The 13163-nt window shown below is 48.4% G+C and overlaps 1 protein-coding gene across 2 annotated transcripts in view; it reads right to left on the minus strand.

Annotated features, from left to right (window-relative positions):
• DAGLB (diacylglycerol lipase beta) overlaps positions 1-12226 on the minus strand; it is a 27090-nt gene extending 14864 nt beyond the window's left edge. Inside the window, exons 1-8 of one of the 2 annotated variants that reach the window (XM_025043113.1) lie at positions 12055-12226; positions 6636-6807; positions 5915-6173; positions 4276-4398; positions 3313-3440; positions 2223-2349; positions 1970-2080; positions 471-554 (exon numbers count right to left, since the gene is read on the minus strand). In XM_025043113.1, the coding sequence (XP_024898881.1) occupies positions 471-554; positions 1970-2080; positions 2223-2349; positions 3313-3440; positions 4276-4398; positions 5915-6173; positions 6636-6807; positions 12055-12178 (1128 nt within the window). In that variant the 5' untranslated portion in view covers positions 12179-12226. The remainder of the gene's footprint in view (positions 1-470; positions 555-1969; positions 2081-2222; positions 2350-3312; positions 3441-4275; positions 4399-5914; positions 6174-6635; positions 6808-12054) is intronic. The other variant, XM_025043114.1, reaches the window with a different exon arrangement.
• Between the last annotated feature and the right edge of the window lie 937 nt (positions 12227-13163).

A 13163-nucleotide genomic window follows, 5' to 3' on the forward strand; every position in this document is an offset into this window, starting at 1 on the left:
AGGAGCAGGCCCTTGGCACCGGCTGGTGCACTGGTCCGGCTGAGATCCAGAACAGGAACTTGGGGGGCTGGGGCTGCAGCTGACAACGTGCGACATCTGACAGCACTACTTAACTTACTATCCCTTTCTGGCTTTGGGTGTAGAAAATTCGAGGGGACGGTCACCCAGGTTAGGGGCCTGGCCAGCCACATCAGGGAGTCAAGCGGGCACCCTTCTAGTTCCTCAAGCGGGGAGCCCACTCTGCCGGCATCCATGCTTCTGACATTTCTCAATTAAAAAAAACGGCTTCATTTTATTCCGAGGGGAGCATTTCACAACCCTGGATTCGCTTCCTCGTCTTCCATCTCGGTGTTTTCCTGCCTGATGCGGGAACTCGCGACTGCTTCGCCTCGGTTCCGGCAAAGGTCTCTGGGCCTCTGCGACCAGGCGACGCGCCCCCTCATCCCACGGCTGCCGTGTCGGCTCCTTACCTGCAGCGACATGGTCCCTCTCACGGCCACCACGACAGATTCCTTCCTGTGGTCCAGAGCCACTAAAAAGGGAAGCTCGTACACCTGCGGGGGAGAGAGACACGCGAGGCCTGAGGGGTGCGCACACACACCGACTGGCACAGCGAGGCCAGCCCAGCGTCCACCAACGCAGCGATGAAAACCCGGTCCCCATGGCGCGGAAGCAGGGCACTGACAGGCTCGCGTCCTCGCTCAGCGGAGCGACCACTGACGCTTGTACGCAAGAGGCGTTCACGAAGCACGCGTGCAGGGAGTCACTGGATGCATCCGGTTCTGTGGTAACCAACTGGAAATCGCCCCTCTGGGCCAGGACCAACAGGTGCTGTTCACCAACGACTCTGCAGGTCACCACCACCTGTCACCCTCGGGCAAGGCAGGGCCATCTCAGTGGCCAAGACCAGAGTCCCCACCTGGTGTGAGTGCAAATGGGGCACGAGGCTCCGGGCCTGGGAGCCCCACCATCACCCAGAACCGACCACAGGCAAAGCTGTGACTCCGGGCTCCCGGCCTCGGAGCCAGCCCTGGGGAACACTGCAGGCGTGGCATCAGGCAGGCCTGGCTGAGGGACCCCGCTCGGCCCCTCCCCTGGCGCGTGAGTGCCGGCAAACGTCGGCAGTGCTATCTTCAAGGAAACAATGGCACCTCTCTCTCCTGGCTGGTGTGCCGACAGAAAGCGCCTGGCTTGTGGAAAGCAATCCATCGATGGTGGCAAACCGTGATGATGGCCACCTGCTTGTGCTGGACAGCTGTGTATTTGAAGCAAGCAGGAAAGAAAGACTGCCGACTTTCACAGGAGAGGGACTGATGATGTCGTACGGGGGCCCCCTGAACAGTCACAAACCCTCTGAAAAGCACTGTCCTTGAAAACTCCTCGGTGCTCCCTGCCACCACCACTCAGCGTCAGGGCAGTGCGGAGCTGCACGGCAGACGCGCCGAGCGTCGAAATAACGTCTGCGCCCGGGGTCACCCGGGGTGGCGTGTGACCTGGGCCTCGGGTTTTCTGTCGACTCCCCAGGTGACTCAATATAGTAGTCTGGGAGCCACTGGGCTGGAGAGCAGTACGCTCACCAATGGTTCCCAAATCATTTGCACACTGGGGTCACCGGGGGGGCTCCTGAGCTGGGGCCTCAATGCCAGATACTCTGATTTAAAAGATCCGGGCTGTGGCCTAAACCTCTGGAGGTTTAAAAGCTCCCAGGAGGCTCTACGAGGCAGCGAAGTTGAAAACCACCATACACCAGAGGTTCTGACCTTTGCATGAGAATCACCGGGAGAGCTGCGAAGCCATACCAAGGACGGGGCGTAGAAACCAGACAGAGCGGCTTCCGTAGGCCACCAATTCCCCAGCGATCCCAACACCCTCTGGACTGCACCACGCGACCGTGCACGGTGCTCAGACCCCAAAACAGGGCTGGTTAACTCCCGACACCTGTGTGTGATCAACACCCAGGTGAACTCACTGTTCTCCCATAAAAGACGGACTCATGTAAAACAGCATCACACCTCTGACGGAGACGTTTTGCTCCATCTACGTTAAACCCGTGCGGGCTTCCAGGGGGTCTGAAAAGCCTCTGAAATGGTATGTAAAATTGGGGAGGGGGAATAAGTATGTGTGTACACCCACGTTTTTCTGGGGTAGTAACTTATAACTTCCAGCAGAATCTCAGAGGACCCAGGCCCCCAAAGACGTTAGGCAGCACGGTCCCACTCCACCTTGTCGTGAAAGCTTATGTGGATGAAATCCCGGTGCTGGAGCCCCGTCGTCTGCAGGATGGAGCCGAAGTGGCAGGGGAGCTGATCACCTCCAATCAAGTCGTAGTCTGTCGTCCTGCTTCTGCAACTAAAAACGGGGACAACTGAGCCACTTGGCAAGGAACGCCAGGCCCCCGTCCTGTTTTCCTAGCGAATACGAGGACGAGAGTTTACGGTTTTTAGGCCTTCGTCTGGCTAACGTGCGGCGGCCTTTAGCAGATAATGTATTTCTGTGCACGCTTCTTACTAGAGTTCTGACTTCTGGAATCGTGTTAATGCTTTACACATTCAGAAAACTAAATCAACAAGGACTGAGAGACCCTGAAGTCACTAGCAGTGGGGCTCGCTGGCATCGTGTGTCTCCCACTGTGAGGCAGCAAGGACACAATGTTCCTCATGGAGCATTCGTGCCAAAAATGTCCAACTTGAATCTCATGAAGAAACCACCAGACAGATGCAAACCGAAGGCTGTTCTGCAGGGTACCGGGACTGCCCTTTTCAAAATGTCAGTATCAGGAAAGATAAACGATAACTGAGAAACTGTTCCAAACCGCAGGAGACTAAGACGACGTGATAACTAAATGCGATACATAACCCTAGAGTGGAGAAAGACTGCTATAAAAATGTTATTGGGACAACTGGAAAACTCTGAATGTAAGTTTGTAACTTAGCGAATGATTAACGATGTGTTCTGAATTTTTAATCGTACTGTAGTTGTGTAAAAGCATGTCCTTGTTCTTAGGAAATACAGGCTGAAGCAATTAGAGGTAAAGGGGCATGACACCTGCGACCAGATCTCTACTGGTTCAGGGGACAAAGTATGTGCATACAGGGAGTGGTACAGCACATGACAAACACGGGTCACAGCTGGTGCCTCTAGATAACAGATATGTGCGAGTTCTTAGCACTGCTCTTGCAGTTTTTGAAATATTTTAAAATAAAAAGTTTTTTTTTTAAAGGAAAATACGATTGTTTTTAGAAAATAAACTATGGGCACCATAGCAAGCCATATCTGGAAGGAAGGTGGAGGCCTCAGTCCAGGCTGACCTACCAGTCACCGCCGACCCTGCAGAGGCCTGTGAACGGGTTTCTATAGATGTAAAGTGGCCACCCGTAGGCGGCTGATGCAAACTGCATGTAATGGTGGCAGTTTTCTAGTTCTGCATCCAAGTCAGCTTCCTGCAGGAGTAGAGGAAAAGCTTTTCTTCAGGGGGACGCGTTACGGAGAGGTCGACACACTAAGACCCTCAACCCACACTCATACTCCCGAGCCTCCCCTTCCCCTCCTCACTGATCACACCTCCCCGAGGATGTCCACAGGGAAATAAATGGTCCTTAAGCACAGACGAGACGGGCCCTCATTTTAGCAGCTGTGGCAAGCATGGCAGGGTCAGCGGCACAGGCCACTGATGACTCTTCTGGCTCCAGGGGGAATGAGCCAGCGACTTCCTGCCCGATGCAGGTGAAGACTAGCAGATTCCCACGCCACTGCCACAAGTGGGCCTCTGGGAACTAGGTGCTTGAATAGGTGACGAGAAACACATGCATCTATGTGGAATTTTCTCCTCCAAAAGCATAAAAATCTTTGGTAGGAAAACGCTCACCACACGAAGCCAAACTGCTTCTGCTCCCCAGGCCCAGAAAGAGCCAACACATTACCGGGGAGGATCAGGTCCCACCTGCAAGGCAGCCCTGACACGCACACACACACGCACAGCCGGCTTCCTGAGAGAGAGAGCTTGCCATGCATGGCGAGCCGGCCGGAACAGGTTCTCTCAGCCGGAACAGGTTCCCTCCGCCGGAACAGGTTCCCTCGACCTGAACGGCAGGTGATGAGGGCCTTCCCCAACTGAAAGGTGACAAACCACAGGTCGCGGGAAACACCACAATCTGATCGTAAGCCAACTCCTGAAACTGCTGCTAGCTAGGTTTTTTTTTGTTTTTTGTTGTTTTTAAGATTAGCTAAGGGGTGTGAAGGTCGAAACTGTACGACCCAGCAGAAGCTCGTGCTCACCTGGGCGGGCTCTGGGGAATGGCTGATCACCTCGTCGGGCTCCTGGTTATTCCTGATGCTGTCCTGCTGCTGATGGAGAAGAGTGAGGCCTGCCGCGATGTCACTGGGCACCAGGTCCGTGTCCTGGATGGGGAATCACAAGGGCCCATCATAAAACCCCGCAGGAAGTGCCCACGGTTCCTTAAAATCAGTTTTATACAGTTCACACACATGCGTGCGCGTGCACACACACATACACACATACACGCGCGCACGCACACGCGCACGCACACACACACACACACAGTTGCGTTATACGTAAAAAGGTGCTTTAAAAAGTATTTCCTTTTCGGGACTCGTCCTATATGTGAGCTTAATGTTTTTTACTGCCCTGCGTCGTCAGACAAATCCACTGGAGAGCATAAAAAATTTGCAGATCTCCATTTTTAAATTCCACTCCAAGTGACAGCTATTTTTAATCAACTTCCCACCTTTTGTAAAGTGAGAGAGAAAATGGGTAAACTCTCCATTTTTGTAGTAATGGCCGATTTTAGCCATGTTTATGTCCTCGGTGCTCAAAATGCTGTGACAGTTTTGTTGAAAAGTGCACGGCAGAGATTTATGAGACTGACCTTATGCTCACTGGGTGCAGCCAGCCTCAAAAAGAGCCCCAAGCGGGGAGGGCGACAGAGTGAGTCTCCAGAGCCTGACCTGACCCTTCTCCCCCAGGAGGCTGCGGAGCAGGCACAGATCCTCAGCCACAGCCGGGCACTTCTGCTCCATAGGAAAGAGCAGGTCACTTGGCCACCTGGCCACTGAGCCATCGGTGCCGCCTATGATGCAGGTTGACATCCTCTAAGAGGAGCCAGATTCTCTTCTTTTTTCAAGTATTTTAAGACTGGGCTGAAGCACTCCTTTAAAATGATTGAGGGCACACCCTTCTCTAATCCCCATATGGAGGCTGCTGCTAGGCCCGGGGGCCAGCCCTGGACAGTGTGGTCGACAAGAGAGAAGCGAGGAGATCACGGGCGCGCAGGACGTCAAGAGACCACCTCTCCCTTCCTGGGCCTCAGCGGTGAGCGTAACAGCAGTTTATCAAAGGCCAAAACACGAAAAGACACACATTAAATGTGAAAGGAAAACGAGTATTTTCAAATCACTGAAGCACCGCTCTAGAAAGATGGCACCTACTACACTGCGAGAATCCATTCAAACTTTCCTCCAGAGGCAGAACAGCCTATTGTTTCTATCAAGCTACAAAGCAGTGAGAGACCAAGGTCTGAGAGTATCTGCTGCGTGCCAGGTGGATGGGGGACATGAGAAGACAAATTATTACCAAAGTGTACTGGTTTCTTAAAAACGTATTCGGTTCATTAAAAACAAATTCAAAATCTTGGCAGTGTGATGAACGGGTGTCATCACCAGGATGCGCTGACCAGTGAGGCAGGGTTTGCAAACGCAGGGCCCTGGTTAATGCTCCCGAGGACTCAAGTACTTGTCCTGGGGCTATCTCCCCGTCCCGGACACCCACAGCTAACAAATTCTCAAGAGCTGTTTTCTGTGAACTGGGGGACGGGCTCAAAACACAGAGCACTCGTCTTAACGTAAGCAGCATTCACTTAATACAAGAAAGAGACGAAACCGGACCCCTTCGGCTTACTGAGAAGTAGGTGGACAAAAGCTCGGCAGTGCTCGAGAAAGCAACTCGAGTCTGGTCGTCTTTCCCAACGCAACAGCACAAGAGCTTGATTCTGGTTTCCCACACACTGGTGGCTGCTGTCCTGAGGCCGGTCAGTAACTGGCTTGACTCGTGACTATCCAGGTGACCAGGACCAGCAGAGGAATACGGAGCCATTTTCCCCCCCAGTGGGTCGAAGACAATGATAATGGTGACCACAGTGGAGAAGATGATAATCCAGCTGCAAAACACAGAGGAAAGAGCTGATGACTGTGGGTCTGACGGCCAGACGGGAAGCCAGGTGCCCCCCGGGAAAGTCAGGCTCTGCACCCATACAGCTGCGGCTCCAGCTACCGAGGCAGACGTGGTTCTCCCAGAACCGGGCTAAGGTGAGCAGCCTGTTTCTTCTAGAGAGTTCCTTATGAGCCTATTACTAACCCAGGCCCCACAAAGATCAGAGACTTAAAAGTAAAGACCACAAAGGAAAAAGGAGCTGTCTGGTGGGCAGAGCTGCAGCATGGGCATGGAAGCAGCTGGAACTTCTCTGCAGGCCCTGACCAGAACCCAGGCCCGTACTCCCCAGTGCTCCAGTTCCTCTTGGTAAAACCAAAAGAATTCTGCCACGTCACAAGATATTAACGGGCCTTTCGTTCACATGTTTAGATGGTTTTAGATTGCCCACGAGATGACGGGAAGACCTCACCTGATGACGACGGTTGCGATGATGCCATTCACAACTGTCTTGTCACACTGAACACTGTCTGCTATCCAGGAGGCCCCCAGAGAAGCCCAGACCATCTCTGGCAGAAAGAGAGCTAGGCGGATGTAAAGCAGCTTAGACATAGATTTCCGCGGTCCAGGATTACAAATGGTTCCTGCAAGACAGAAAATATTCGAACTGGTCACTTGCTTCCTTGGAGATGAAGAACTTATTTTCTACGAAAATATAACTCTTAGAGCACATACTGGTAATGTATGGACTCCCGCCATCTAACTTCTACTTGTAACTGGTAATCAACACCCAAGTTTAAGAGCAAGTGACAAAGTTAGGAATGCGAAACAAAAAGCCTCAGATTTGTTTCTTAGACTTACCAGGGTTTAAAAACACTTCAGAGCTCTAGCCAGATAATCAGTGACCAAATAATCACTGTCCAAATTGGGATACTTCTGAGCGCAAAGGAAGGTGCTATTAAAAATGATGCTGGGACAAAGAGAGAGAAGCGGTCACCCAAGTTCTAACCAGCCAAGAAAGCAAGCTCGCCGCCTGTCTGAGCCTCCGTCGATCCAGGCACCACGCAAACACTCTGCACCCATTATTCTTTAATCCTCACGACGACTGTGAGATAAGTCGCCACCCCGTTTCACAAACGAGAAACCTGAGGCTCAGAGAGCCTGGTTTCTACTTTCTGAAACATGATCCAGGTCTGCATGACCCCTCGCTTTTGAGAAATGAACAGTTCTGATGTTCAAGACCACTCAGAGAAGCCTAACATTTTAGACACAACGTTTTTTACTGCGTTTGTAAAACAAATCCAAATATCAACAGAGGCCCATGTGCTTTAATTCTTGATGCAAAACATCAACTCTCTCCCTCTGGGAAAAAGTTGTCATAAACACTAATTTAAGTAATGCGAAAATGCCATATGATTAAAACAAATACAATGACTGGAAAAAATCTAAGATCTAAAGAATGATTTAGTAAGGAAATAGCTTTTAAATTCTTTCAATTACCTTCCATTAGAATGAATGAATTACAAGTCAAATTTACAATAATAGACACTAACAGGCCTCATTTTTGGCACAAAGACAAAATCTAACAAGGTAACTGAATCTAAGGGACGGTGAGGGCATAAAAAAATCGGTTCTATATTTGGAGCCTGTTGTTGTACAACAGCTGATCACCCAAGTAACAGGAAACAGTATCTGCACACCCACTACTTCCTGGAGGGCTGGGGTTCTAGACAGGAGCACACCCCAACACTGTCAGCAGCACCAGGATCTGAAACTCCAACATGCTCACGTAGCATGACTAAAATCGACACCCAAATAAAGAAGCAGGAGATGAGGTTATGGTTAAGGTTCCAGAAAAGAAATAAGATACTGAAAAAATCTCCTTTATAGCGTTATGCCTGCCCAGAAAAATATATTTTATTTAGATATTTATTTTCTTCTCAAGATAAAGAGTTGCTGGTGTGGACCGGGCTGCTGCGGTGGGCATCGTGATGGCAATGCCCCAGAATTAGCAAGCACAGCTACGTCCCTGAGTGTCACTTCGTCCTTCCCTAGGCACAGCCATTTACGTTAGGAAAAGAAAAGGCAGGTCTGCCACAGACCCCATGGTCCGATACGTCCAGCCACTGCCGTAATTTCCTTCAGCATGAAGTGAGCAATGAGCTTTAGGGACACAAACACAGAGGAGATGCAACATGTCCTATGATCGAAACCAGATGTGTGGCAGACCATGTATGTCGAGGGTTCTCTCAGAATGTGGGCGTCGCAAGGGTGGAACTTCACTAATTAAACCTCCCACGTGGTGGGAAGAGAGGGATTCCATCAGGGAGGTTGTCATACCACAGCCAGAAATCACCCCAGGAATACCAAGATTCTTCCCAAGTAAGCCATACAGATGACCAAGAAAAAGAGGAGAGGTAAATGCACAAGCTTCAGTCTTTTGGATTAAAAACAACCTATTCTATTTGTTCCACACATGCCCTCTACGGCTTGCGGTGTTTCTTTTAGAGAGAGAAGTCATCCAAAAGCTTAGTAAACGTGATCTTTCGGCTCAAAAGACAAATTACTGAGATGACTTAGGAAACGAAAGGGGCAATGGAATATCCATGCATCGAGAATAAAATACACCGATGTTAACAATTATTAAAAAAGTTACTAAAAAAATACCTAAATTTTACAACTGTAAAAAAAAACGCATTGATTTTGTGCAGGTGATGTGTGTAAAGGGCAGAAGAGTTCAAACAGTTCGAGCAGGTGTACAGTGCCCACCCAGCCTTCCTTCCACTGCTGACTCCATCCTTCGGTCACCTTCCTAAAAGTAAACTAGGGACGCGTGTAGTCTCCCAGAGTCTGCATGTGAACAGAACGTGTCATGTATATACACACCCTCCAGAAAAAGCGGCCAACTAACGCAGTGCTCTGCACCTGCACACACGGGGGCTCTCTCCTCACCTGCTCCCAAAGCTCTGCTCATTCTTTCGACAGGTGCGCAGCAGACCATCATCTAGACGAACGTCGCTTTACCTAACCAGTGGCCTGCTGACGGGCATTGCGTTTGTTCCAATCCTTTGTACCTACAAACAGTGCTCTAAGAACAGCAAATGTTCCTACAAGTACTTCTTTGCACACACTGAAATATACAGGAAAAAACTGGTTCACACACACAGCCAAACGGGGCTTCCAAGAGATGCAGTCAATTTCCAGGCCACCAACAAAATGAGCGGCTTGTTTCGGCACAGCCTCACCAACTCGATGTATTATCTAGGTGGATTTTTCCTGCTGTGATTGAAGCTGAACATTTTTCATGTACATAAAAGTTGTTTATATTAATTTAACTGTTCGTGACCTTTGCCCATTTTCTTATTTATCACAGAAGCCTTTATATACTAAGACTGGCTCTAAGTCTCATGTGTTACAATATTTTTCCCCATTTGTCTATTTTTAACTTTATGGTATTTTTCACTAAAATTTACATAATATTTTTAGTGATGCATCTGATGTTAATCATTTGTAACAAATTGGCAATTAAACTAACATGTTTTTATAGAATACTGCTTTCACTTTAGTTGTGATGCTCTAGCCGTAAGTAACAAAATTCAACTCGAACTGGTTTAAAACAAGAAGGGGCTGTATGGATGTAAGGGACAGACGTGCACAGCCAGACCAGGCATCACGGCTTCCTGTGCTTCTTACACTCTGTCCTCTGAACGTCAGCCCGCCCTGGCCTGCGCCCAGCGGGAATTCGGCTGCTCATCCACGCACAGCGTCATCCAGAAGGAAAACAATGTGTTCCTAGGGGAGCAGGGAGGGATTTCCCCAGAACTCCTCAGTAAACTCTCTGAATTCCCTGGGCCCACATGAGTCACATGTCCATTCCTGAACCAATCACCGACACGAGGATCAGTCCTGAGCTAGGCCGAGGGCCAGCTTCTCTGACACATACACTTGGTATGTGAGGAATGGGGGGACTGGGAAGGCAACCCACCGGTAACGCCCCTCACCATCAGCAGATGTTTTCTAAGCTCTGACCCTGCGTGATGGTGCGGGGTTGTGCAAGTGCCTGGGGGAGGGGCCTGAGTGGAGACGGCCATCCATCACGGGGGTGTGAATGTGCCCTGACACCACCAAGAATATCTGAAGGAAAATATTCAGGGGAAAAAAGTTAACACTTATTGCTTCAAATCTGATCCCACTACCACGGCTGTGAACTTGGCGTACTAACCAGAATGTAACCCGAACAGAAAAGGCAAATAAATTAGATGATGCTATATCTGAAATGATGCCAATGTAAATATTCCATCTTTCAGAAATTCTGACTTCATTAACAACTTCATAGTGCTAAAGCCACAGTGTACATTCAGTTCCTTCCTTTCCTTCAGCATCCAGCACCAAGGACAATCCAGACTTGGGGACACAGACCACAGCACTAGGACCTTCCTTGATCCAGACTCTAGGCACCCACGTTTTCAGAGATCAACTAAAATACACAGAGCTCTATTTTCTATAGTTTGCTATAGTAAGTGAGCACGTGCCATAGGCTTCTCGGTCATGCAAACCCTATGGTCTTTTTTCAATAAAACACCTCGCCACTAATATTTATCTCTGTATCTGTCCGCGTGAACTGCCCATCTTTTAATTTTCAGTCCGTCATTCCAGAATGTCAAGATCTTGCTTCTGTCGCCCCACCCACTGTACCAGCTGCTCCCTCCCAGTTCTACCATCCCCATCTGTAATCTGTTAAGCACGCCTCCTACATCCTGATTCAAGCAGTGATAAAAGCCAAAACCTGCTTGATGGAAGCATGCTCTGCCTGACTGATGAGGTGCAGTTACTGATGCATCTCTATCAGCCACCAGAGCGCCCGGCTCACCCTATGGACCAAAGCGATCCACAAGGGAGGCCGTCAACATTTTCAGAGACATTCTCAGTTAAGTGACTGTCAGCAGAAAATGGTAACGTGAAAAAAAAATTATCACTAAAAATATGTAACTCTTACAACTCGCCAATGAAAGGACAAATATCCCAATATTCAAAATTGGGCAAATGATCTAAATAGACATTTCTCCGAAAATGATACATAAATAGCTAATAAGCATATGAAAAAGTGCTCAATATCATTACTCATCAAGAAAATGCAAATCAAAACCACAATGATATACCATTTCACACCGACAAGGATGGCTATGATCAGAAAGTCAGATAATAACAAGCGTTGAGTATGTGGAGAAACTGAAACCCTGACGAACTGGTGAGGAAAAATGGTGCAGCTGCTCAGAGAACAGTCTGGCAGTTCCTCAGAAAGCTGAACAGAGATGCCATGTGACCTAGCAATGCCACCCCTAGGTACATATCCAAGAGAAATGAAAACATACGTCTCTACAAGAACATGTGAATGTTCACAGCAGCAGCATCTGTAACAGCCAAAGTGGGAACAACCCAAGTGTCCACCAACTGAAGGATGAATAAGTAAAATATGATCTATCCGTTCAATGTAATATTACTCAGCCATAAAAAGGAATGAAGCACTGACTCATGCTACAACATGAATGGACCCTGAAAATAAGAAGCCAGACCAAAAGGCTGCATAGTGGATGACTCCACCTGTACGATGTCCAGAATAGGCAAATCTGCAGAGAAAGCAGATTAATAGATGCCTACGGCTGAGGGCATTTGGGACAAATGAAGAGCGATGGCTAATGGGCACAGGATTTTCTGTAGGGAGGAGAAGAAAATGTTCTAGAACTGATTGTGGTGAGGGCTGTACAAGTCTGTGAATAGACCGAAAGCCATTTAACTATTTTTCGAATGGGTGAATTGTCTGGCATGTGAGTTACATCTCAATAAAGCTGTTAAAATAAATTAAGTGTCAAACAGAAAAAGCTACTCTTCACCTTTCATGCTGACGCACACGATGGCCAACACGGTACATATAATAACTGCCAGGAGAATGATGAGAACGATCAAGTAACTGCTGAGCAGGCCTCCGCCGGCACAGTCCAGCTTCCCTCTGTGCATCAGGTACAAGGTCAGGATGCCAATCCACCTGTTGAGAAACAGGGAGGGTCAGAAATGAAATCAAAGGAGCTGCTTCGTAGAACATGATAAAGAGAAATAACAGGAGTTAATATTTTCCAAAACAAGGGTGAGGTTCGCTTTAGAATATAATCTTCATCAATAAAAGAACTAGGTCAACTGAGAGTACGACTTTTTAAAAACGAGTTTTATATTTCTCATGCTTATACCATCGCTCTTACTCTAAGCCCACTGTAATACATGAGAGGCATTCACAGCCTTAAGAAAGCAAATCTAATTTAAAGTGCTGGAAAACAGCCCCCTTGTGACTCAGAAATACGCGACTGGTAAACCAACACACTGTATGCTTGCTAAATTAACATGGGAATTTTTAGTTCCGTGTAACAAGAAATTGATGAACACCCACTGCAATGTGCTGTGTGTAATCCAAGATACGAGGGGGCAGATGGTAAGTTATACAACGATGTTCCGTGGTGAACGCCGATAAACTTGAAAGGACAAGTACTGTGGACTCGTAAATGTATTTTGTATTTCAGTGCAGAATGAAATACAGCACCAAACAATGCAAAGTAATAGTGACTTGTCGCTGGACGTGTTTCAGCCCAGGGCGAGAACACTATATTAAGGATTCAAGCCCAGACTAAGGATTTTAGTCCAAGTGGAAATAAACTAGATAACTTTCTATGCTTTTGTCAGTTCTGTGATATTATGACTCTGTGTCTAGAAACAGTAATGGGAAATGATCTCGGAAAGACCTGGCTCTGAAAACTATGAAACGACTGAGCAGCAGTTCATAACGTTTCGTGTTTTTATTCCTTTCCACTCTGCTGATAGCCCTGGTATCAGTCCCGGCTCAGGCCTGCGGATCCCGATTCCACGCTCTGAAAGACAAGCGCGTACGTGCCAAGCAAGCCTGTCCGCTTCCCACGGAATTCGGCCACGACCGGCTGGAGGACCGCAGCGCGCG

The sequence above is a fragment of the Pteropus alecto genome, unplaced genomic scaffold (genome assembly GCF_000325575.1).
Source record: "Pteropus alecto unplaced genomic scaffold, ASM32557v1 scaffold40, whole genome shotgun sequence".
NCBI lineage: Eukaryota > Metazoa > Chordata > Mammalia > Chiroptera > Pteropodidae > Pteropus > Pteropus alecto.